This window comes from Haemaphysalis longicornis, unplaced genomic scaffold, assembly GCF_048455015.1.
Source record: "Haemaphysalis longicornis isolate Haplotype H1 unplaced genomic scaffold, Haemaphysalis longicornis Haplotype H1 scaffold_8, whole genome shotgun sequence".
NCBI classification, from domain to species: domain Eukaryota; kingdom Metazoa; phylum Arthropoda; class Arachnida; order Ixodida; family Ixodidae; genus Haemaphysalis; species Haemaphysalis longicornis.
Window position 1 is genome coordinate 109,583,430 of NW_027526445.1, and position 23,737 is coordinate 109,607,166.

The 23,737-nt window shown below is 46.7% G+C and overlaps 1 protein-coding gene across 1 annotated transcript; it reads left to right on the top strand.

The window, feature by feature from the left end:
• The first annotated feature begins 536 nt into the window (after positions 1–536).
• LOC144148911 (atlastin-3-like) lies at positions 537–21,732 on the top strand. Its single transcript, XM_077680440.1, has 8 exons — positions 537–662; positions 17,354–17,684; positions 18,112–18,324; positions 19,628–19,846; positions 19,900–20,061; positions 20,117–20,173; positions 20,236–20,307; positions 21,493–21,732. Exons 2-8 carry the CDS (start codon positions 17,376–17,378, stop codon positions 21,715–21,717), a joined length of 1,257 nt encoding a protein of 418 aa, XP_077536566.1. The 5' UTR covers positions 537–662; positions 17,354–17,375; the 3' UTR covers positions 21,718–21,732.
• The last annotated feature ends 2,005 nt before the right edge of the window (positions 21,733–23,737 follow it).

The following is a 23,737-nucleotide window of genomic DNA, read 5'->3' on the forward strand; positions in this document are numbered from 1 at the left end:
TCTTCCTCGTCGCGACGCCGAGCCCCCTCAATACCCATTGTAACACGGAGATGAGCAACCCGCTCCCGCCTTCGTTGCCCTTATTGCATGCTGCTGCCAAACACACCAGCACACCAGCCTAAGCAGCGTGTCGGTTCACCAATCCGTGGCTGCTTTCGTCTTCCCTGAGTGTCATCAACTTAAAACTAGTTACTATCACCTCGTGGATCGAAGCAAATTTAAACAATGTTGGGCATCGTAAAAATATTAGTTGGAGGCAAGAAAGTAGGGCGAGCGGTTGGGAGGGGCGCGGGCTTGCCCAGACAAAAAAAAATAGCAGTGGCATAGCTCGGCTATGCCAGGATATACGCAGCGTGAGCTAAGGTTCAGCTGGTTATTCGCAGGTTTCCTGGAGCAAGTAGCGACGCCGTTCAACATCCGGCGCGCAAAATAAGTAAACATTGCCCCGTTCAACATCCGGCGCGCAAAATAAGTAAACATTGACCCGTGAGTTGTGCAGCGAAAGAGAGCGACGCGACCGTGCAGAAGCGAAGTGCGTACGGACGAAAGTAACATCTCTGGTTCGGGCTGTGCCTCCATCGCCGGGTGCGCGTCTTCGCGAGACATTTTGGCCTGTGGCGGCGAAACCAACACGCGCTACAACGGTGCTGGAGTATTTTCAGGTTGGTCCATGATTTTTCACCTGCTCTAGGAAAAGTGAACTTGGGCTGGCATGGGAGGCTGTCCTCGTGTTTTTCTTTCGGTATTGCGTGGGTACTCTGCCCGGTTTACTATTTTTGCGAAAAGCACCAACTCACCCAACCGCAAAGCTTCATGCACTGCTTGCAAACGGGTCTGATTGTTGTCGCCTTCGGTTCCGAAGGAAAGCCATGGTTGCCGGCTACGCAGGTGTCCGTGAGCAGCGTACCGAAATTTTTGAGTTCGTGATGCGGCGGGGAATGATTACAGCAGGCGTCGTATTTGCACGAGGTTTTGCAGGGAAACGGAAGACGTTCGGAGAAATCGACAATAATATTTGACAGTAATTCACAGTAATCTGGCTAATTGTTAAGATGGAGACAGTGCCCACTGCAAGCGATTTTTCTTTGTTTCTGTCTAACCCCATTTGAGGCCAAAACTGACATGCCAGCCTTCAGATGGGAGCTGTAGTGGAGAGGGGGCTCTGACATAGTGAGGAGGTCGGCATAGTACAGCCTTTCAGCACTCATGCTGCCTTAAGGCCGCAGGTTGTCGACACCTCGGTTAGAGGGCCGTCTCTGCCGGTCACCAAACAACCATTACCAGTAATAATGTTTCTGTCGCAGGAACGCACGAACATTACGCGACTAGCTTCGATACATGCTTTTTCAATTGCGGCCAGACATTTTTAAATACACCAGAGGAAAACAAGAAGGATCAAAACAACTTATAGAATATGCTAGTACGTCCGGATGGCATCGCGAATTTATTTTTGAAATTTTCGTTGATCTCTGCTGTTGGCTTTCATTTTGTTGCTACTGTTTTTGCTTCTCTCATTTCCTCATAGTCCTCCGTCAGAAATTCAATCCTCTGTACGCCACGGCCCGTGTGGTTGTGTCTTGAATCAGAATGATTAAAATATTATTGGCTGAGTGCTGCTCTGTGCTCGGGTGGGACTAACGCAACACTTACCCGAAATGAGGCGCATATTACAAGACATGGAAGCGCAATGCGCGGGACCCTGCACATCCAAGACTAGCTCTGACTTTGTGGAAAGCAGGATACGGATGTGACTTCTGCGGAATAGGGAATGACCCGAAAATCCTCGCCTGTGGCCAACAATCAAAAAAGTGCATGTTTGACTAGACTGAACATCGCAACACTTCATTGTTCACCCGATGGTTGCGCGCCAGAGTTTCTTAACCCTTTGCTGGATAGCGGGACATATGAAACCCTTTCACGTTCTCGGCACTGTTCCGTGACAAAGCTCCCGCAATTGCGTACGGGTCACTAACATCACTAACGGTCACTAACGGGTGGCGAACTTCACCTAACGACTAAAGCAGCGAATTGCACATTCTACATACACTTTCGTAGCGTTTGCCGCTGAATGTAAGCACGCTGGAAGGCACGCAGAACCCCTTGATTTTTCATGCCCATTTCTCAACTTTTTCGTTTTTGTGAGCTGCTATTAGGGTTGCTACCTTTCCCCGAAAAAAAAAACAGCCCAGGGGGTAAGGGGGGGGGGGGGCGTGGTATATAGAATGTTCAATTTGTGTTGTAAAAAATACGTCATGTTTTTGACATGCAGTGCCACCTATTGCAGCGTTTTCTTATCGAGGAATCAACATAACCTTTGTATGAAAGTGATTGAGAGCTTGCTTATTGCTCTTTATGTGCTTCACTGAAAAGTAACCGCAATTGCTGACCGCGGCTGCAGCATTTCCTTTGTTTTGTTCCTTTCTTAGGTCCCCCATCATCCCAGGAAGCGCCCTCGCCCGAGTATTTTCTCTACTCGCGTGTCTTTGCGCCGCTTGTCGACACATATTTATCCCCTTACTTGTTGAATTGACGCTCATAAAACACCAAAACGGACACGATCACGCCACGAGGGACAAAAAACCGGCCAATGGCGGCCGGTTTTAAGTATGGACCCGCAACCGGCCCGATGTTTAAAAAACCGGTATGGCCGGGCCAAACCGGGCAGTTGGAAACACTAGCTACTATCCTGCAGAAAAAAAATCTGCTGAGCAAATATTGTCTTTCTGACACTATAGTATCTACTTACAAATAACCAAGAGCTATATTTGTAATTTCTGAACGTGTATAGATACATAATATAACAGCGCGGTAACAAGAGGACACAGAAACAGGCACAAATAATACAGGACGCGGAGTGCCTCTTTCTGTGTCCTCGTTTTACCGCGCAGTTATATTATGGATCAATAGAAACTCGCCCAATTCACCGTACTCCTAAGTGTATCGATAAACGAAATGAATTTTCGGGGAAGCAGTGCGATTCGCTTCGCGAAAGAACGGGGGCTGTTCTTACGGCATGGAAGTTATTTATGTATACAGGTAACAAAATATATCTTCTGCTGAAGAAGCACCTTCAATGGAACAACATCGCTGGGGGTACGTCGACAATTAGAATGCCTAGTCCCATGTATCAGAGCTTCGCCTCATCGTGGTACCGCTACATCGCAACCAGCAAAAAACCTTTACCCTAACTACATGTTGAATGCATATAATGTTCCATCAGCGAGTTTATTCGTACCATTTCACGAGACGAGTTATTTGCGCCAGGTAGACAGCCGGAAAAATGGGTCCCACTTGAGCAAAGTGGCCCAACAGGACAGTGGGACATGAGGGTCCCACTTTTTTCTCAGAAATACAACACCTCTCCGATATTAGATTTCCTTCGATATAATCTAGAAGGGGCTAAATAGCTAAATCTAAAATGTTTTCAACAGGATAAAATTTGTTCCCTTGTGTCCACGAAACGATTAACTTCTTAAATTACATTTAAATATTGACACGACCGATACGACTTGGAGAAAACAACCATCTCTTAATAAAAATGCCTCCTATTTTGCATTTTCTGTACATTTTCATGTTCATATGGCGGATCCGGATATAAGAAAGTAGCCTAAAGAACGGTTACTTTGCGATGGTGTGAAATTTTATCACTGCAGCAACTAGAGTAAGTCAGCCCTAGGGAGGAATACTAGACGCGCTAATTACAGGCTATAATCACTCCGTCGCGCCAACCGGGGTTTTTTGCTGAATAAGTGGCCATATGGCACTTTGTAGCAATATTAAAGTGAAGCTTTCAGCGTATCACTGATATCGCATCTAGTCCACCCAAAACCCATGACTGCAGGAAGACCAACTTTGTCTGACGACGATGCTGATCGTGGGTGAAGTGAAGAGAATAATGGTTCTTGTGGTTGGCATCAAGCCTGAGTCCCTCGCTTTATTAAGGCGATCTCTTTTCTATTGTGCTAATATGGTCGAAGCAGTTTCGAATTTGACAAGGAGGCATGGACGCACAAAATTAGAAAGAAAAGTCATGCACCCCTCCAACTAACGACGAAGATAGTTGAACGCGAACCTGAACGCGAACGGGAAAAGAATTATCATTTTATGGCCTCTCTCCCGGCGTATTGCTCCGTATAATTGAATTTATATGAACGCCGCAGAAAAAAAATCAAAGCAGTTCCACTCAACGTAAAAGCTGTTGATGTGCGGAGCAGTGATTCGCCAAAGGGGCTGTGGCGCCCTCTTTTGAACAGTTTTGTTATTATTGTAGCGTTGATACCTAAAGTAATAAATAAGAGCGGGTGCCGCAGCCTCTGAAAAGGTCTATAAAGAGGTACTAAATTCAATTTCCATTAGCGTGGGTTACTTAATGTGTTAACTGGTTATATTTTCATGGTTTTATATTTTGGTGTACATATTTGCGGCCTAGCTTTCGCAGCCTCCATGGCAATGGCGCTGCGCAGTAATCGCCCACAATACTTTGCATACGAGAAACGTGTGCCTGTGTGGAACAATCGGTGTTGAGATGTTTGAGTGGTGCCCCCTGGCTGCGACGTCGCCTTAGGGACTCGCGCCGCTGTCGCCTGCAACACTCCACTTGTGAGTGGCATTAGTGCCTATGTTAGAAATCGCCCGCTTTGATGCTGCAGTACATCAAAACGCGTATTTTCCGTAATTCAGTTATTTTGCCAGCTTCTGACACGTATGAATAATTTCAAGCTGTATCCCTCACAAGTTTGCAACACACGATGAGATTGAGAACAACTTTCTGTAGAGCATCGATCAGATGATCGTGTGTAACTTGTCCCTTCTAGCATATTTGCGAGGCCCAGTGCTCACAGCTCCTCGATAAGTATACAAATGCGTAGGCTTCCGTAAAATATTCTTGAAATTCTCTTACGAAGATGAAACAGTCTACTGCTACGCAGCAAGCAGCGGGCCCTACACGCGCATTGCACAGCAGGAAATAAAACGGCTGTCTTCTATTTCTTCTCTTGTTGTTGACTTGTATCAGATGAATATTTTTTGTGCGCCCGACACATTATATTTTTCTGCACCATCACAAACGTCTTATCAGGAGATTTGGGGGTGTTCGGGAGGTTCACAACGTTCAGGCTGTGAGGCATACAGTGCCTTCTTCGCAAATTGGCTTTCGTTATGGCTGCGTGCAGGACGGTGGATATTCCCACCGTGCGTTATTTATTCACATGCAAGTGCCATTAAAAGGTTTCTGCTACGCCACTGCGAAACGGTGCAGACAACGTTGTCCAGAGTACTGAAACTCGGCTTTTGTGCTCCGAATTTCTATCGTAACCATCGTTATCATAACGAAATGATTTTCAACCCGTCACAGTTATGACATTACTACAGTGTGGAAGGCTTCATATACACGCTAACGAACGAAATAAATAGTATATGCACCTGTTTCTAGTACAAGACGAACAGAACCGAGCAATATGTTCAAGCAGCTCTTTAATTGTTTCCCAAGCCTTTCGGGGTAAAACAACAAATGTTGGTCTGCTCGCGATGGCGTTATATAAATTGAAGAAAATTACTCGTACTCTCTTGTCCTGAATTGAGGACCCCGCCCGCTAACCTACTCGATTGCACTGTTAAAGAAAGTTTATCCTCCTTCTCCTACTCCTCCGCTTGTGTGCAGTTTTACTGTAACCCATATCTGAATATTGTGAAGATGAGGCTGTGGGAAATGTACCGAAATGTGCCTCCAGGTCCGAACACACATAGTGTTACTGTATTTTCACCGCACACGTGCCTCGTTTTGCTGAATAAGGCTCCGCACCGGTTAGAAGCCTGGTTTAAAACCAGCACGCACCTATACACACAATAGGTTTTTTGGAACTTAACCTACATTTTTTTGCGGCCCATAGTGCGCGTCGGCATACAATGTAAATTGATGTTATACAATATTAATACAGTATGTGATACAATTTATGATACAACACTCTCGAGCGTTCGGCAAGGTTGCAAAACTGTTCTACCTAACATACGATTACCTTGAGTCGTAATGCCTCCTGCCAAAGCCGACAGCCCCGAAGGCCCACGGGAATTTGTTTCGTTCTTGCAGTTTCGCTGTTGTCGGTTATTAGCAGCTAAATGTTCCATTTGTTCGAACGATTGTTCCGATTGTTCCGATTGTTCCATTTGTTCCGGATACAGGAGCTGACACATAGCTCCGACTCTCCGCGCTCCGCACAAGACTGGCTTCGAAAGGAATGGGGCGGCGCCGGCAATGTTTCTTCCGGAGCGACATCAATACCTTTACTTTAAATACCGCCCTTAGCTAGTGTACGCGATTTTCAGACTTTTATTATTTTAAACAATTGCGCACAAACTCTGATGCGGACAAGCATCAAAAGTCAACCGAGCGCAAAGAAACAGCTACAGGGTAAGCGAGCCCGCATGAATGAGACGACTAATTCAAGAATCCTTAAGCCGACGTTACGAAGTCGTAATGAACCTAAATCAGTTGTGCTTCGCAGAGCCGCCCGTGGTCGCCCTCACAGCCACTAACATAGACGTCAGCCTCGTAACGTGAGGGACGCAGGTTCAGTCCCGAGTAGGAAAAAGGGAAGCGGTGTTCTTTTCGAAGTCTCTGTTATGGTGGAATTTACAGTCTTACGCGCTACTACGGTGGCTAGGCACCGTGACCGCGGACGATCGGCCATGACGACAAGCCGGCCTCTAAAGTGCTCCGCAATTAAAATTGGGAGCATTCCCTTATGTGAATTTAAAAGACCAGTTGGAAAATACACACGCCACACATTGTTAGGGAATGCAAAGTAAATAAAACTATAAAACAAAGTAAATAAAACAAAGTAAATAAAAACAGTCGTCTATTGGCCAAATGTCATAATTTTGGTTTGGAAAGGTTTGATGCAAGAACACGTCCAGCAGTTTTGTGTAACCATAAACAGGTTTCCTTCTGAGCCCTTGCGATAAAGTTCCCTTTCCGGCCCGATGCTTGCTTACAGAAACGAAAAATAGGCGGAACGCCATCGATGGATCTCTCTATAATCATTGTACTAAAAGCAAAGCGCAACCGCAAGAAAAGCGTTACACTTCTTCTTCATCATCATCATCATCACCAGTCTACCTACGCCCGCTGCAGGGCAAAGGCCTCTCCCAATAATCTCCAATTACCCCGGGCCTGCGCTAGCTGCTACCAATTTATCCCCGCAAACGTCTTGATCTCATCTGCCCATCTAACTTTCTTAGCAAGCGTGGCAGGGCAAGCGTGGCAGGGGGCGGCAGAAAGTTACACTTCGACCAGCCCCAAAGCGCGTTTTAAGGGCGTGTGCGGCCTAAGGGCCGGAACAACAAGTGACGACGTTAAAATGGCCATGGAGACAAAACATACAACTTTGTTCATTGTGAAAAAAACTAGCCTTCCCTAACTCACCCAGCTCCATTGCAGTCAGGAAATACATTCTTTACCCCACCCCCTCCTCCACTGAAAAAGGCGAGAAATAGAGAAAAAACTTCTCGGGCCATCTCCTCTAACGTGAAACTTGGGGAATGGCGAAGCATGCAGTGTAAAAGTGTTTCCTACGCCTTAGTGTTTTTGCAAACGGAGATGAAACCACAGGGGCAAGGGACGGGGCGGAGGGTATGGAGGTACAGCTTTGCTGTATACTTCTAAAGCACGAAGAGTCTCAGCGCGAAGCGTAAACGAGTGTCCCGGTTTTTTTTTTTTGTACGCGTTACATTCTAACGCGAGTAGTAAACGAGTGTGCCGGTGTTTTAGTACCGTGACTGCATGAGACGATGGCTACGACGGGGACATGAGATGCCAACAGCCCGAAACCTTAAGGGGCTTTTCCCCTAAAACATCAAGTTTTGGGTTACAGAGGCGTATATTGGCCACAAGTAACGTAACGTGTGCCAGCGATAAAACATTTTTTATCGGTGTATTAACTGCGCGTTAGCATTGAAGTGAAATGATCAAAGAAAACGTCAGGCCCCATACAGCCTCCCTATCATTTTTTTCTGTCGGTGGCTGGAATCCGCGGCAGCCAATTGCTCAAGCCCTGTTCTGCGACGTCATAAAGAAAAATCTCCGGAAAGTGACGGCGGAGTCGGCATTGATTCAGCTGTTTTCTCAATATCTGCATTATTTGCTGGAAGCTTACGAATAAATGTTTTTGTTTTAGGGCCAAAGCAGTCGTTTCAATGAACGAAACTTGTATTTTTCCTTCATGGGCCCTGGCACGACAGGAGCTTGTGAGGGTAGAAACAGCGAGCAAGCGCGGCGGAAAAGAAGAGGCGAAAGCGTGGGCGAAAGCATTCGCGACAGGCTGCCGCCGGTTAGGGGCAGGTGCAACGAAGTGGTTTCGCGGCTCTCGCGCCAGGCGGGGAGGCCTTGAGTCTCTTGAGTCACTCGCGTCAAAAATTACGTATAGGCATGGCAAGACTTTCTCAAAGCGACATTCATACTTCCGAGCTTTGGAAGCGGGTTGCATGAAAACTGGCCTGGCGTTTTTGGCAGCAGCGGTGGCGGTGAGACCAACGCCTACGACAACGTTGCTCGAATATTTTCAGGTTGCTAAGGGCTCTTTCTCTTCCGCCAGGAAGACTTCTCTTGCTCTAGCCGGTCTGATTTTTGTTGTCTTTGGTCTTGGCTACTTTTCAGAACCCACCTCTTAAGGCACACGCAGGGTATTCGGATCCTTCTAAGCAAAATTTTCCACTTCGTGGCGGAGAAGGGGAAATGGACGCGACAACCTATTCAAACTGTCACCGAATAACGATCGCCCCTATTATTTTTTTTCTTTCGGAGGCCACGTAGCAACGTTAGGCAACTTTGAGATAGGCAAAGTCCCCACGGCTGAGATTTTCCAACACCCCAGTGAAAAACAAGCTGAATAAGGCAATCAGATCTTTACATAAGTACTCCCACAGCGTTAGATGTAATTCTTTAAAATTCGCATTGATTGCACGTTTCGGAGTTTTTGGTTGAAGATTTAGTGGCTTGAATTCTATCTACTTTGCCCGTGTACGAAGAAACGCTCCTGATGCTGGAGGTTTCTTTGAAGCGCGAGCGAGCCGTTGGAAAACGAACGTCTGAGTGTGTCCAGTAATGTTTATAACGGCCCATGCTTTCGATGATCATCGTGCAGTTATAGACACCAAAAGGTCGCCCCCGAAAATAGCTCGGGCGCATGCCCAGAACGCGTTGAGGAAGTATTTATTTCCTACATGCTAGTTTACAGGATGATAGGTCCGACTGCAGGAAGGACTGAGCTGGGTATAGGTTTCCGTGTATTTGAACAGGGGAGCTGTTTAAGCTTTAAGTTCTGCCGTGGAACGTTACCATAAAGGTAATCCAGGCTCGCGGGTGCACTTGCGCCACGTGAGGAGCTCGCAAAAAATACCGAGAAAAAATACCGAGCGCACGTGACCGTGTGCCTCGTAAGGGGCACCATGCGTCATCCAAAACACTCTGCCCCGCGTTCCTGGCATGATCTCTCGCGTGCTCTGCTGCTCGCCAGTTCACGTGCACTCGCGCCTCAAGGGGTAAGCACAGAAAAGCTGAAGCTGCAGACGCCGAGTTCGCGAAGCCGTTTGCCAACGGTCTTAGCGCGTGCTAACGCGGTCCACTTTGGGAGAGATGTTAAAGCTTGCTGACAAAACGATCCGAGTTTGCCAATTCTCAGCCTAACCTCGCAAAACCTATTAACAACTTAGCCGAGCCACGTACAAGCTGGGTACTTGGGCTGGCGCCGTAGGTAGGCGAAATGACAATCGTTGGACTGCAAGAGTGACAGAGCGTACACCGAGATATAGGTCTAGAAAAAAAGGACGGCGTATTGCGCAATGAAGGGACGAAATAAGACATTTCGGAGTCAATGAAAATACTCCAGCGCCGCAGGACAGGGGCGGTTGGCGGCCGAGGGTAGAGGTCTTCGTCCTGGAGTGAACCAGAATAGTCTGACGACGACGACGATTATGATGATGATGATGATATCGCAGCCTTTTTTTCAACAGCCGTGTTCAACGCGTGCATGTAGAATGTGAAGGCCATCCGCCCCAGAAAATGCCAAGTTCTTGCCTCATGCTGAAAATAATGCGCTCGCCTTAGATCACTACCTTTGGTACTACATATACTGTATATCTTGATGACGATAGTACAGTTTTCTTGCATTCAAGAAAGAAACGAATTACTACTAAATAAAACATATCAATTCACACAGCACGACAACTGCAAATCACCCGCTGAAGAATGCGGAAAAAGCAACGGTTGTCTCATATTCGCCAGCAGGAAACCGGGGAGCTTTTACTTATAAGCGTCACGTAAAAGCCTCCGCGACTCAGTTATGTGGAATATTTTGGGATCTGTGTCACGTGCCACTTAACACAAAACCAATATATTCAGGAGTTGCCGTAGTAGCAGAGGTCATTATTTATGCAAGCTATTATTCGACGTTGGCATTTCTGCGGTGTCCAGAGGAAGACTTAAATGTACAACTCTGGACTACTCCTCCTATTTTACATTAAATTCGGTTGTCTTTTAGGACAGGTGTGCGAACGTTATGGGAACCACTTTCGTTACCTAAAGATACAGTGCCGTTTCATTCTGTAAAGAAGGGTGACCAGCGAAACGTGGAGCAGTCCAAGGAGTGCACGAAACAAAACACGTTGGTTGTCATTTCCAGTAGAGGATAGTTTCCAGTCAATTAGGCGGAGGAAATTTGAAAAAACTTGAGCTTTTTTCCAGCGGACAAATATGGGGTTGTCCGTTTCCCTGTCTTGTTGTAGGATCTTAGTGTCTGGGTAAAACGCCAACGCAAAGGTCTCGCCCACGGAGGAAAGAAGACCAATTTCATTTGGCCAAGAGGCGGCTACGTTTAAATCTCCCACTAGTACAACGGCGATGTCATCGGTGAGAGCGTGAAGCCCAGCTGCGGGTGCATGCTCCCTGCATTCGCCTCCCCGCACCCGGGCGCCCACAAACGACAATCAGTGATGTGTGGGGGCTTAGACGTAAAAGACACCGGCGAAACTGTTCCGAAAGCACTTCAAGCTGAAGCAAAGTTATTAGTGTTTTTTTTTTCAAATTAGCCTTGCAGGAAACATATACGCTACGCTAACCGCGGCGGGTACCGGGACACTACTGCGCATGCGCCCGCCATGGCGCGGCGAAACTCTAACGAACACGAGCATCCGCACTCGTGTCCCCGTACCCACCCGCCTTTCGCGCAGCCTACGCTCCCCGCTTGGCTAAAACGCTTTCGTAATTCTTTTTAATCTTAAATGTCTTTCGAAGCGACGTTTACCCAGGTGTCTTTGACGTATGAGCACGCGCGCGTCTAAGCTCGCGCACCCGCTGTGCCAAAACACCGCACTGTTTCACGTCGGCGTTCCAAGCCGGCAAGTTGTTCTTCAGCCAGACTTTTTGAGGAACGCTATAGTTGTTTATACAATCGCGCAACACCCCTTCAAAAATGTATAACGTCTTCGAGTGATGTGAAAGAAACATTCATGAACTCGTAGACCTTTGCCGGTCGCACCGGCCTACTAAAAGTGATTGATTGATTGTAGGGTTCTAACGGGCCTACACAACACATGCGATGAAGCCCGCCGTAGTAGAGGGCTGCGGATAAATTTTGACCAGCTGAGAATCTTTAACGTGCACCGGAATATCGTATCATCATCACCAGCCTACCTACGCCCACTGCACGGCAAATGCATCTCCCGTTATTCTCCAATTACCCCGGTCCTGTGCTAACTGCGACCAATTTATCCCCGCAAACTTCTTGATCTCATGTGCCCATCTAACTTTCTGCAGCCTTGCCTTCCCTAGGCATCCACTCTGTTAACCTAAATGACAAACGGTTATTTTGCCTTCGCATACATGCCCAGCCCAAGTCCATGTCTTCTTCCTAATTTCTACTAATATGTCCTTAACACGTGTTTGTTCCCTGACCCACTCCGCTCTCCTCTTGTCCCTTAATGTTACACCTATCATCTTCCGTTCCATTGCGCGCTGAGTCGTCCTCAATTTAAGTTGAACCCTCTTAGTCAGCCTCCAATTTTCTGCCCCGTAGGTGAGTACCGGTAAGATGCAGCTGTCATACACTTCTTCTTAAGGGACAATGGTAGGCTGCATTCATTATCTGAGAATGCCTGCCGAATGCGCTCCACCCTATTCTTATCCCTCGAATTATCTCTGCCTCATGGTTGGGATCCGGGGTCACAACTTCGCCTAAGTTGATATATTCGCTTAGTACTTCCACGGCCTCACCACCTATCTAAAACCGCTTTGCTGTCCCGAGGTTACTGATCATTACTTTAGTTTTCTGCATATTAATTTTCAGGCCCATGGTTCTACTCTATTTGTCCAGTGCGGTAAGCATGCTTTGCAATTCATCCCCGAGTTACTTAGTAACTCGGGCGACAAATTACTCAGATTTGCTGAGTAACCTCAGCAAATCTGAGGTTACTCGGGTATTCTCCATTAAACCTTACTCTCACCTGTTCCCAATCCAATGTTCTGAATACTTCTTGTAAACATGCTGTAAATAACGTTGGGGAGAATGTGTCTCCTGGTCGGACGCCCTTCCTTATATGTATTTTAGTTCTCTCTTTATGGAGGATTATGGTAGCTGTGAACCCAATGTAGATATCCTCTAGTATTCTTACAGAATGCTCCTCTACACCCTGGTTTCGTAATGCCTCAATGACTGCTAAGGTTTCGACCGAGTCAAATGCTTTCTCATAACCTATGAATGCTATATATAGGGGTTCAGTATACTTAGCGCACTTCTCTATCACATGATTGATCGTGTGAATATTGTTAAATAGCCTATACGGAACCCTACTTGTTCTTTAGGTTGGCTGAAATATAAGATTGCAGAAATTCTGTTAGCAATTACCTCGGTAAGGACCTTGTAGACGACTGAGGGTAAGCTGATCGGTAATTTTTCAAGTCCTTCATGTCCCCTTTCTTATGGATTAGGATGATGTTCGCGTTCTTCCAATATTCCGGTACGCTTGCGGTCATTAGGCATTGCGTGCACAGGTTTGCCAGTTTTTTAAGTACAATTTCTCTGCCATCCTTAAAGAGGTCTGCTGTTATATGATCCTCACTGGGTGCTTTGCCTCCTTTCATTTGTTTCAAAGCCTTCCTTACTTTTTCTGTCATTACTGGTGGAATGTCTATCTCCTCTGAACTGCTTTCTCGTTCGGCATTACCCTGGATGTCCCGGCTACTGTAGAGATCCCTATAAAACTCCTCGGGTACTGCGACAATTTTATTCCTATTTGTGATGACATTGCCTTGCTTGTCTTTAGGTGCATGCATCTGATTTTTCCCCACGCCAAGACACCTCTTCAATGTTTTCAGGCTACCTCCGTTCTGTACAGCGTATTCGATCCTCTCCATATGATACTTCCGTATGTCAGATGTGTTACGCTTATTAATTAACTTCGAAAGCTCCGCTAGTTCTATTCTGTCAGCTGGGCTTGAGATTGTCATGGTTTTCCGTTTCCTAATTAGATCTTTCGTCTCCTGGGAACGTTTACCAGTATCCTGTCTAGCCATCGTGCACCCGACTTCTACTGCACACTTCATGATAATGCGTGTAAGGTTGTCGCTGGCTTCCTCTGTCGTAAACTCTGCTTCCTCGGTAAGAGCGGAATATCGGTTCTGCAGCGCGATCCTGAATTCTTCTACTTTACGTCTTACTGTTAGCTCATTAATCGGCTTCTATCGTACTAGCTTGTTACGGTTCCTTTTCAAATCTATCCTAATTCGAGATCTTACCATACGATGGTCACTACACCTTACCCTTCCGACCACTTCCACATCCTGCACGACGCCAGGGTTATCGCATACAATTAAAGGGACCCTGCAACACTCTTTGAGCAGTACAAGTAAACCTGCGCGACGTTTAGATTACACTGCCAGGAATACCTGAGCCAAATATTACACGTGCACGTGAAGCGGTGAGCGCGCAAATCGATGTGAAAGACGCAGAAAAACAAACCGCTCTCTCTTCAGTTGTCCTCATTATGCATGGCCTAAGGGACGTCACATAGGCCATGGCTGCCCGATCGGCTGTCACTGGTCAACTTCGCGGCTAGACTCTCCCATTTCCGTCGTCGTCATCGCTGTGTACGAACCTCTTCTATGCCTGAACCTGTAGGCACAGTTTTGCCGTTTATTTTGTGTTTTGAGTGCGTGCGGAGTTTGAGTGATGAGCTCAATACTTCCCTTTCAACGGGACCACTCGACTACGAACGTTTATTGCTTCAAAAACGCCCTACCAGCCCGAGCGCGCACTTGCGTGCAGGCACCCATGCCTGCTTTTTTGTGGCACCAGACCGGAAATAGGCCCCTCCGCGTTGCGGAGAAAAGGAAAAAAACTACCCGGCATGTGATATATCGAAGGCCGCCGAAGAGAACGCCGCGAGCCGCCCCCTCCGGGAGAGAGCGCGCAGCTTTCGTCGCCTTGTCCGCGCTCGAGTTGAGAGGGAACGATTATGCGCGATTTCTCATCGCGCGTAGTTTCGTTAATTGTGAACGGATTTTCGTAATTCTTGCGGGAGGATATTTCTGGGACAATAGACTTTATCCCAAAATAGAGTACTAGTAGTCGATGGCAAGTGTTGCAGAGTCCCTTTAAGGCTATTTCATTTTTATGCTCCCCATTCGGACTCCTCCACGTCCACTTCCGGCTCTCCCGTTTGCAGAAGAAGGAATTCATAATACGTAGGTTATTCCGTTCTGCGAACTTGACTAGTAGGTCCCCCCTGCTATTTCTAGAGCCCAGACCATAGTTCCCAACTGCCTTGTCTCCGCCTGATTCTTGCCTACTTTAGCATTGAAGTCTCCCATAACTACGGTATACTGTGTTTTTACTTTAGCCATTGCCGATTGAACATCTTCATAGAAGCGTTGCACTACCTGGTCGTCATGGCTGCATGTGGGTTCGTAGCCACATCGTATACCGTGGGTGCGTAGCCATATGAAAATATCGTATACACAAGCGGTTTTGCTAGTTGCCCCCATCAGGAAAGTGGCCGCCGCGGCCGGGAATTGAACCCGCGTCCTCGTGCTGAGCTGCACAACACCTTAGATACTGAGCCACCGCGGCGGGTCCTACTAAAAGGGACCAAGATCAAGTGGTCCGTGCGCGGGGGGACACCTCCGTCAGCTCACTATTTCATTCACTCACAACATTTGTTCCCTTCGCTTCCTCCCCTTTCCCCGCACGAGGTATTCGAGCTATTCCTCCCAAATAAAATCATTCATTCATGTGGGAGGAATTTGCTATTACTCAACGAGATTGAACTTGAGGCGGCAACGGTGGCGGCTGCGCGTGCTGAGGCCGCTGCTTCCGTCGTCGCCCCCTTTTGTGCTTCTGGGCACGGCCACGCTCCTTCAATTCACGTTCTTCTTCCTCCGGGCGAGTAACACGCGTCCGTCGCATGGGCATTTAAAAATGCAACTGCTCATATCGGCCCTCTCGCCGTTATTAACCGATTACGAAACTTGTGAAACAGAAATCGGCAGCTGCAAATTGTGTAAGACTTTTGAAATAGACGTCAGCGTTTGCGAAAAAGAGCGGAGAAGCTGTGGCGATTAAAGTGGCTTCACCGGAATAAGAATTCGGTTGAAGGGGGTTAATATATGCAGCTTCGCTGTAAAAAAACTCTTCGCTAACCGGTCCCGTACACTACCTTTATGGAACTAGGAATATTTTTTAAATATTGGAGCTCTCGGAGTTTACTTTGTATATTTATAGCGTACTACTAATGTAGAAACAATACAATGATTCGGCAAACGCGTCACATTGGAGAGAGAGAGAGATAGAGAAAACGTGTATTGAAACGACAGGGACGGGGTAGAGGAGAAAAGTAGTTATGAGTGGTGGGTGGCCATCCTAGTCCGGACGGCCTCGTGCCGCGGCTGCCATCCTCTCCCGAGAGATCAGGGCCTCCTGGTCTTCGAGCTGGCAGCTCTGCAACGCACACTCCCGCGGCTCAAAGGTTGGTGATCTGGGTGGTGGAGGATTCGTGTTGCACGCCCAGGCGAGATGAGATGTGGTGTTAGGCTCATCACATTAAGTACAGTTAAGTGGGTAATTCATTCGAAAGTGGAGTGCATTCGGCAGGATGCTCAGATAATGAATAGCAGCCTACCATTGTCCCTGAAGAAGAAAGTGTATGACAGCTGCATCTCACCGGTAATCACCTACGGGGCAGAAACTTGGAGGCTCACTAAGAGGGTTCAACTTAAATTTAGGATGACTCAGCGCGCAATTTAACGGAAGATGATAGGTGTAACATTCAGGTACAAGAAGAGAGTGGCGTGGGTCTGGGAACAAACGCGTGTTGAGGACATATTAGTAGAAATTAAGAAGAAGAAATGGACGTGGGCCGGGCATGTAATGCGAAGGCACAATAACTGTCGGTCATTAAGGGTAACATAGTGGATCCCTAGAGAAGGCAAGCGTAGCAGGGGGCGGAAGAAAGTTAGATGGACAGATGAGATCAAGAAATTTGCAGGGATAAATTGGTCGCAGTTAGCACAGGACTGGGATAATTGGAGATTAATGGGACAGGCATTTGACCTGCAGTGGGCGTAGATAGGCTGGTGATGATGATGGTGGTGATGAAGTGGGTAGTTAGTAGAAGTGATATGGGGGAGATGGTGTGGATTGTAATAGGTGAGGGTTTGAAGTCGGCGCCAAATGCGCGCGTCTGCGGTAGATAGGGAAGGGTACGAAGGGGGGTAGGTGCGTCGGGTTGCTCTATAGGGGCGGAGGATGTCAGTGTATGTTTGGGAGAGGGGCGTAAGCGAGTTTACAATACTGCCTGGGTAGTTGGCCCTTTCTGGGAATGTCCGGTGACGAAGAACTCGGGCGGTGGCGTGTCACACCGCGTTCCCAGGAAGGGCAGTGTGGCTGGTTGTACACACTATACGGGCAACAGGGAGGGTGGGGCTTTGAGAAAGGAGGGCCAGGGCAAGATCCGAGATTTGTCCGAGTGCAAAACGACGGAAGGCAGCTTGGGAGTCAAACAGAATTGTTAGGCTGGGACTTGTTGGCTTGGGCCATTGCGAGGGCAATGGCTGCTTCTTCGGCCGTGGTCGTAGAGCTTGTGCAAGTTGCCGAGGTGAGGAAGGCATTGTCGAAGCGGGAAACAGGAGCTACGTGGTAACTCCCCAGTTTCTCGCTTGGCGTCCAAAAAAAAAACATCCCAGGCAGCCAGTCTGGGGGTGCTTCATACAGGACACAAGTTATTTTTTGTAATATCCTACCCTCCGAAAGTGTACCCCTGCAATTTTCATACCGCAATGACCCGTCGCCGTTTGTTGCTTTATGTGCAGGAGGCCGACGTACGAGTCAGCGATGCTAGGTGAGGAGGTTGAGGTTCTCAGCATCAAGGAAGATGGCACCCTCGTCCTAGATTATAAGCAACTCGAGGAAATGCTGTTGGCTGATCACGTGAGGGACAAGCCCGTCGTTGTTATTTCGGTGACGGGCAGCTCTCGGCGGGGAAAGTCCTTCCTCATGAACTTTCTCCTGCGCTACGCCGACAACAACGGCGATGGAAATTGGATGGCCGATCCACATGCCCAACTAGAGGGAGGCTTCACATGGCGCGGGGGATGTAAAGCTGTCACTAAGGGAATCCGGTTCTGGAGCAAGGTTTTTCTGGTAAGTCGACATTGTATCGCCATGGGTAGCAACTTCGCAAATCGAAGCTTTCTGGTGTCACTGATGGCGGTGTCGTAACCCATTGTTTACACCTGATAAAAGGTAACCCATTGTTTACACCTGATTTACACCTGATGATGAACAAGATAAAAGTGCTTTCCGTGGTCGAAATCGAACATGGTTCTTCTTTGGAGTTATGAAACGAACGTAAATCCGATTGCGCCACTCCGACACGCTAGGATCATTTTGGATTTTGAGCTTTGACTTTTCCCATGGTACTCGAACTTCTAAATAATTCTAATTTAAGCGAATCAATTACAAAGAACCACTCACGTATTTTCGCACGGAGGAAGCTCCGCGTTGGCACTATTATTTCTCGACAGACAAAAGGGGCTTTGATTTTTTTTAAATCTTCGTGTCTTTGCAGGCAAAAACACGAACAGGCCGGGAAGTGGCTTTGGTGTTTATGGACACCGAAGGGACGTTCGACCTCGAATCCGATATCAAGGATTTCTCTACCCTGTTCGCTCTGAGCACAATACTAAGTTCGCTGCAGATATTCAACGTTGTGAAAAACATCAATAGCAATGACTTGGACGGCTTTCTCGTCTTCACTGGACTCGCTGAGCTAGCGAATAAGGTAAGTGACGGACATCTGTTACTAGCAAACTGAACGATTGTTTGCGAAGAATTGCCTTTATTGGTTTTGTTCTGCTACAGTACCGGTAGTATCCATTGCACTAATAAATAGGACTGCACATCATGTATCTCTTGCCAAGCAACACGGCACTCGCACATGTGCAAATTTCGGGCTGCGAACGCACCCTTGCATCGTTGAGTGTTCTGCCGGTATTTAGGCTAGGACATCGTGCCTGGAAATATGTAAATGTTATGCTAATTTTGGGCACCGTAGGCGTTAATTTTCTCCACTACCGCAAAACCTTTCTTTTGTGGTTTTAAAAACCCGGGTTAGCAAATCCCGGGCTATCAAAATCTGCGCTATTATTTGCGCACAAATGTCATTCGTGTAATCTGGGTTAAGGTACAAATTAGGAGCGTTGATGGGGGGCACCTATCTAATGCTTAATTAATTGTGATCACAAACGTTTTTTCGATCAATTCCGAAGGGAAAGAGAAAGATGAGAAAGATGCAAAATTTATAAACATCTGACAATGCATTCAATATATGAAGTTTCGCAATCCACATTGCTTTGCGATAGCCTTCAGAATAATATGAACTCCTAGTGCGCATACGAGCATTCCTGTAGAATTGCCATCAATTTGTTCTTTTTAACACCGCCTGTTCCATCAGCCTGTCGCGAACACCGCAAAAAAAAAGACAATTAAAAGGACACCCCAGGTGGGAGCAGCTTCGCAGGCGCAGGCGCAGCGGCAGGGCTGAAGAAGGGGCTTTTATGTGCGGCATTTTACTCCACGCTTTCATTCTTACGGATGAAGCTGTGCGCTGTGTCAGTATTACCTTCGTAAACCAAAAATGATTAAGAATTAGAAAATGAAAGCACGCATGTATAAAGAAAATCTCGAATACGCCAAATTAAATGGCGCTGACTGTCATTTTTAAAGGCCACAAGGCTGAAGAACAGTCACTATTCTGCAGGCTCTAGTCAACACTCGATCCCCACAAATTGGGTGATGGCGCTCAATTTTGATCGTGCCGCCTTTGCTGACCCATTGTCGTTGACAATCGGTGCTGTTATACGTTGAAAAAATACCCAGCATCCATTCCAAACTGATGGCGATTGTCGTGGTGGCACACATTGAACAAAAATAAAACTAATTGGCAGGGGCGCGTACGCTGTGTTAAGGCGACTGAGTGGAATATGCATTCTTTATGATATTATAACGTCTTCGCTAAAAGTTGCACAGCCTTGAAGAACTTGCTGCACCTGCTACTTCCTCGAACCCTCTTCCCGTATTTGCAGGATAGCGGCGGGAAATCGTTCCAGAAGTTGCTCTTTTTGATACGAGACTGGAATTCTCCAAAAAGTGCAGCTTACGGCTACGAAGGTGGCCGCACTTTCTTGAATAGCCGGCTCGAGACCCTCGGAAAGCAACGGCAGACGCTGTGCGCTATAAAAGAACGCATCTGGTCGTCGTTTGAGGAGGTTGACTGCTTCCTGATGCCTCATCCCGGTCTAACGGTACGCTGAAACTTCCTTACCCACGAGCTCCTCTAAATTTCTTTCGGGTGCAGGTCGACAGCGAGGATTTCGATGGGCGCCTATCCGAAATTAAAGGAGACTTTCTACAGAACGTTAATGCACTCGTGACATCTATTCTGGACCCGGCCAACTTGCTTGTGAAACGGATCGCCGGAAGAGAGATGACGTGTCAGGATTTGTATACCTGCATTAAGGTATGCGGAAGCCGTGCTTAATGGTGCATTGTCTCGTGATTGCCATTACTTCCAGGCGTTTTGCGATGTGTTTGAAGGAGGTAAACTGCCCCCGACTACAACTTGGCGTGAGGTAAGCGCTCGGTAGCCATGTGTGTATAATGAGTGGCTGTAGTTTTTTCAATGCTCTTCAAGGCAACTGCAAAAGACCAGAACAAGGAAGCGGCTAAAGAAGCCGTGGAGGTATATAAGAAAGGCATTCAGGCTGTAAGTATACCGCGCTTATGAATGTTTCGGTTTTTGCAGTCTGTGAAAGGAATGTGTATAATAAATGCTACAAAAAAGTAATTGGTATCCTCTAGATAGGTGTCGGCTGGATTTCAATGTACTTCATCTTTTCATTTGGAGAAAGAAAATCCAGCCTGGTGTTTTTCTTCTCGGGTTCTTTCTCGCAGGAACGAAGTAGAATGAAGTATTTACGTGCAGAGGAGAGTTGAGTATAAAGCTGCTTCTGACCACAATAAACATGACACGTACTGGTAGTTTACTCTGTTGCTCTTTTGCACAAAAAAATGAGCCTGCAATTTAACCTTCCTTCGCAAAGCTCAGTCTTAACATGGCCAGACAACGGTATAACTTTAAACTCTGGTTGTCATGGAGCTATCCTGGGTATGGTCAAGCTTCACAATAGCGGAAGCGTGATAGCAAGGGCTACTTGATCGGCCTCAACAACGCCCACGTCCTCTCACTTACGAACAGGATAAGCGAAAAGGTTGCTGGGATGAGAATCCTGCTTTTTACGTGGTGTGCAGCACCATACGCAAAGTCTACTTCATGGCATGACTTTGTACGGATGCGAGGGGTTTGTGTGGGACATGACAGTCCCAAAACAGTAAAGTGCGCATAAAAACAAACACACGGCAAAAATGATAACAAGGCTTGACAAGCAAATGGTATATAACAACGAAAAGAGACGATGGGTTTATTTTTCCAAAGGAGACGACCGCATCAACACTGGTGCATCCAAAACTAGCCATTCAGCAAGGAAGCTGATATTCTACCAGAAATGCATGAATTTCGGTAACTGCCTTTCCTTGAAGACATTTGCTACCAACGATGGCAAAAGACAGTCCCCATGCCAGGCAACTAAATGCATGTGACGACTAATTTCGAAGCAGGACGAAGCAGATTTCAAAAAGGCAAGTCGAGTTTCAGCGAATGGTTGGTGGATGGGGAGTGGGATTGGGAGTGGCATCAGTATCAAGCTGCTCACGGGAAAAGTCCTTATCTTTTCTCTTCCTGAATAAAGCGAGGAGTAGAAAGAGCATCCAGAGAATCGTGCGGAAAACACGTTCAGGAGCTGACGCAGACGTCGGAGCAGCGTCCAAGTACTTCACTGATGCTTACAGCAGCAAACACTGTCTCTATAGCAATAGTTACGACTCCATGCAGATGTTCGCCAAGGTCGATGCCAAACGAAGCCTCGAGAAGCTCGCAAAGGAACATGAACGCTTGAAGAAGGAGGCCTTGGATCTCTTTGTCAAAACGCCTAAGATGGGCGGCGAGAAGATGTCTAAGGACTACGAAACAAATGTTGAACAGGCGAGTCATTTGCACATTTATACTGCTGAAAAGCATGACCTTTTTTGCATCGAGTATACGCGCACAGGAATGTGATTTATTGCAGGCTTGGTTTCCTAAACCAAGCCTGCTATTTTGGGTTGTTGAAAATGTAGGCCGTTGCTTCGGCGGTTAACTATTATTACCTTGGTAAACAGCTTCTAAACAACCAAGAGTATGGTGATAGGTTAAAGGGCGATAGTTCTTAAAGGGGCACTGAAGGAAAAAACAAAGTTCACCCAATTAGTTAGATAGGCGCCGCCTGTCTCGTGTTGTCTTTCTTGTGTGTGTGTCTTTGCGTTACTCAGTATGTTCTCAGTCCAAAACCAACATGCCCAGCAACAACTTCTTCTGAAATACTTTTCTTCTACAGGGGGCCGATCTTTTTGTGTAAAAAAAGTAGCGCCTGTCCTGCGTCCTCTTTCTAGTGTGTGTTTGTTTGCGAGACTCAGTTTGTTCACAGACTAGGCCACAAATTTTCGTTTTGGAACTTGAAACGAGTTCACCTATACGTCCTTGCTTTTGTTCCTTTTTCCGGGCTTACGATTTGTCACGGCCGACGTAACTTCGAGTGGACTTAAGATCGTGTAAAATATACCATTCAAACTAACTGTCACGTCTACTGTTAGAGGTCTATCCGCCGCTGCTCATTGAGAACGAAGTCAAGCCATGATAAAAGAACACACTGGGTGCAACAGTGCCTTTGAGATCACAAGGTGCCACTGCAATTCAGGTTTATCCTGCCATACGTGAAGGAACCGCACGTTGGTGTGCGAAATTTTTGAGTTGTCGGGTTGCTTCTGCGCAGGACATTGAAGAGCTGTATGAGGAAAGTCGTGTGACCCTCGAAAGCCAAGTCCGCTCCAACAAGAACACCTGGATTAAAGTTACGGCCGGAGTGGTTGGAGGGTTGGCGGTGGGAACTGGTATCGGGGCGGTAGCGTCGGGTGTATTAGCTCCCCAAGTGGCCGCCGAACTGTTCCAGGCTGCATCGGGCGTAATAGCTCCCCATGTGGTACCCAAACTGATTGAGGTTGCAACGATGGCGCTGCAACGCGGCTTTATTCCAACGTAAAACGTTTGACCGCGTCTTGTGGATTTAAATGAAGGCAGTCTGAAGGAATAAAATCTTTCCTTTTTCTACCACAACGAATGTTGTATCGTGCGACGATCAAACATCTAAATAAATGAACGTTTCTATACTGTCACTACCTGCTTGAATTTGCATGTTGGGGTTTTTCCAGGAGAATTGAATACGTGCTTGTGTATTTAAAAGCTAATTATTTCATCTGTGTCGGGTGCAGCATAGTTTATAATATTCTGCGTTTTCCTTCGGTTTCATATGCTGGCTCACAGCACTGAATTTATCAAACTACGTCCAATCATACATCTGCGATTGCATGTTCGGTAAATTTGCAAGTACAACACCGAGTTTAATCATAAATTGGTCATTGTACCTTGGCTGAATTTGTAAGTAAAACCAGAGTCCTTCAAAGCATTGAAGGACTTTGGTAAAACTGAGTTTCGATTCCCCCATATTTATGACATAACGTCAGTACTGACGCAAAAAATAGACTTATTCATCTTAAAATAACCTAAATAAAAGTTACTGTGGACACGACAACCATTTCGTCACTACGCGTTGATCTTGAAAGGCTAAACTCATTTTTACAAACGTTATGTTTCCGGAGTATCTCATTTTTCTTTTTTCTTTTCTTTTTGTGGCAAGACGACAGCAACAATACGGGCGCTGTTGTTTTTATTGAATCTGCTCCAGAGGTTACAGCGCTTAATAGGTACCTACGCGGTGGAAACACTGGGTGCAATCAATGAAACTACGTAGATCAATGCCGCGCCAACTGAAATTTACAGACATGGGGAGCAAAAAAAATATTTTTAAAACGATCGAGCGCCATCATGATTAATGTTTGCAAAATTTCAGTAATCGTTTATTGTAGTGTTTTTTTTTTCAAACAGCCCAGAATTAGTTTATTTCGCAATTTACCTAAGCCTACATTCTGACGCGCAGTGAGGGTAGCCAGATGCAGGTGCGATTGCTTTTTTATTTTTCATTTGC

Bases quoted from the DNA above. Each gene is read 5' to 3' on its own strand.
- LOC144148911 (XM_077680440.1), top strand. From the start codon at position 17,376: ATGCTAGGTGAGGAGGTTGAGGTTCTCAGCATCAAGGAAGATGGCACC. The intron at 18,325-19,627 runs GTAAGTGACGGA...CCGTATTTGCAG, and splicing joins TCGCTGAGCTAGCGAATAAG to GATAGCGGCGGGAAATCGTT. The intron at 20,062-20,116 runs GTATGCGGAAGC...CATTACTTCCAG, and splicing joins ATTTGTATACCTGCATTAAG to GCGTTTTGCGATGTGTTTGA.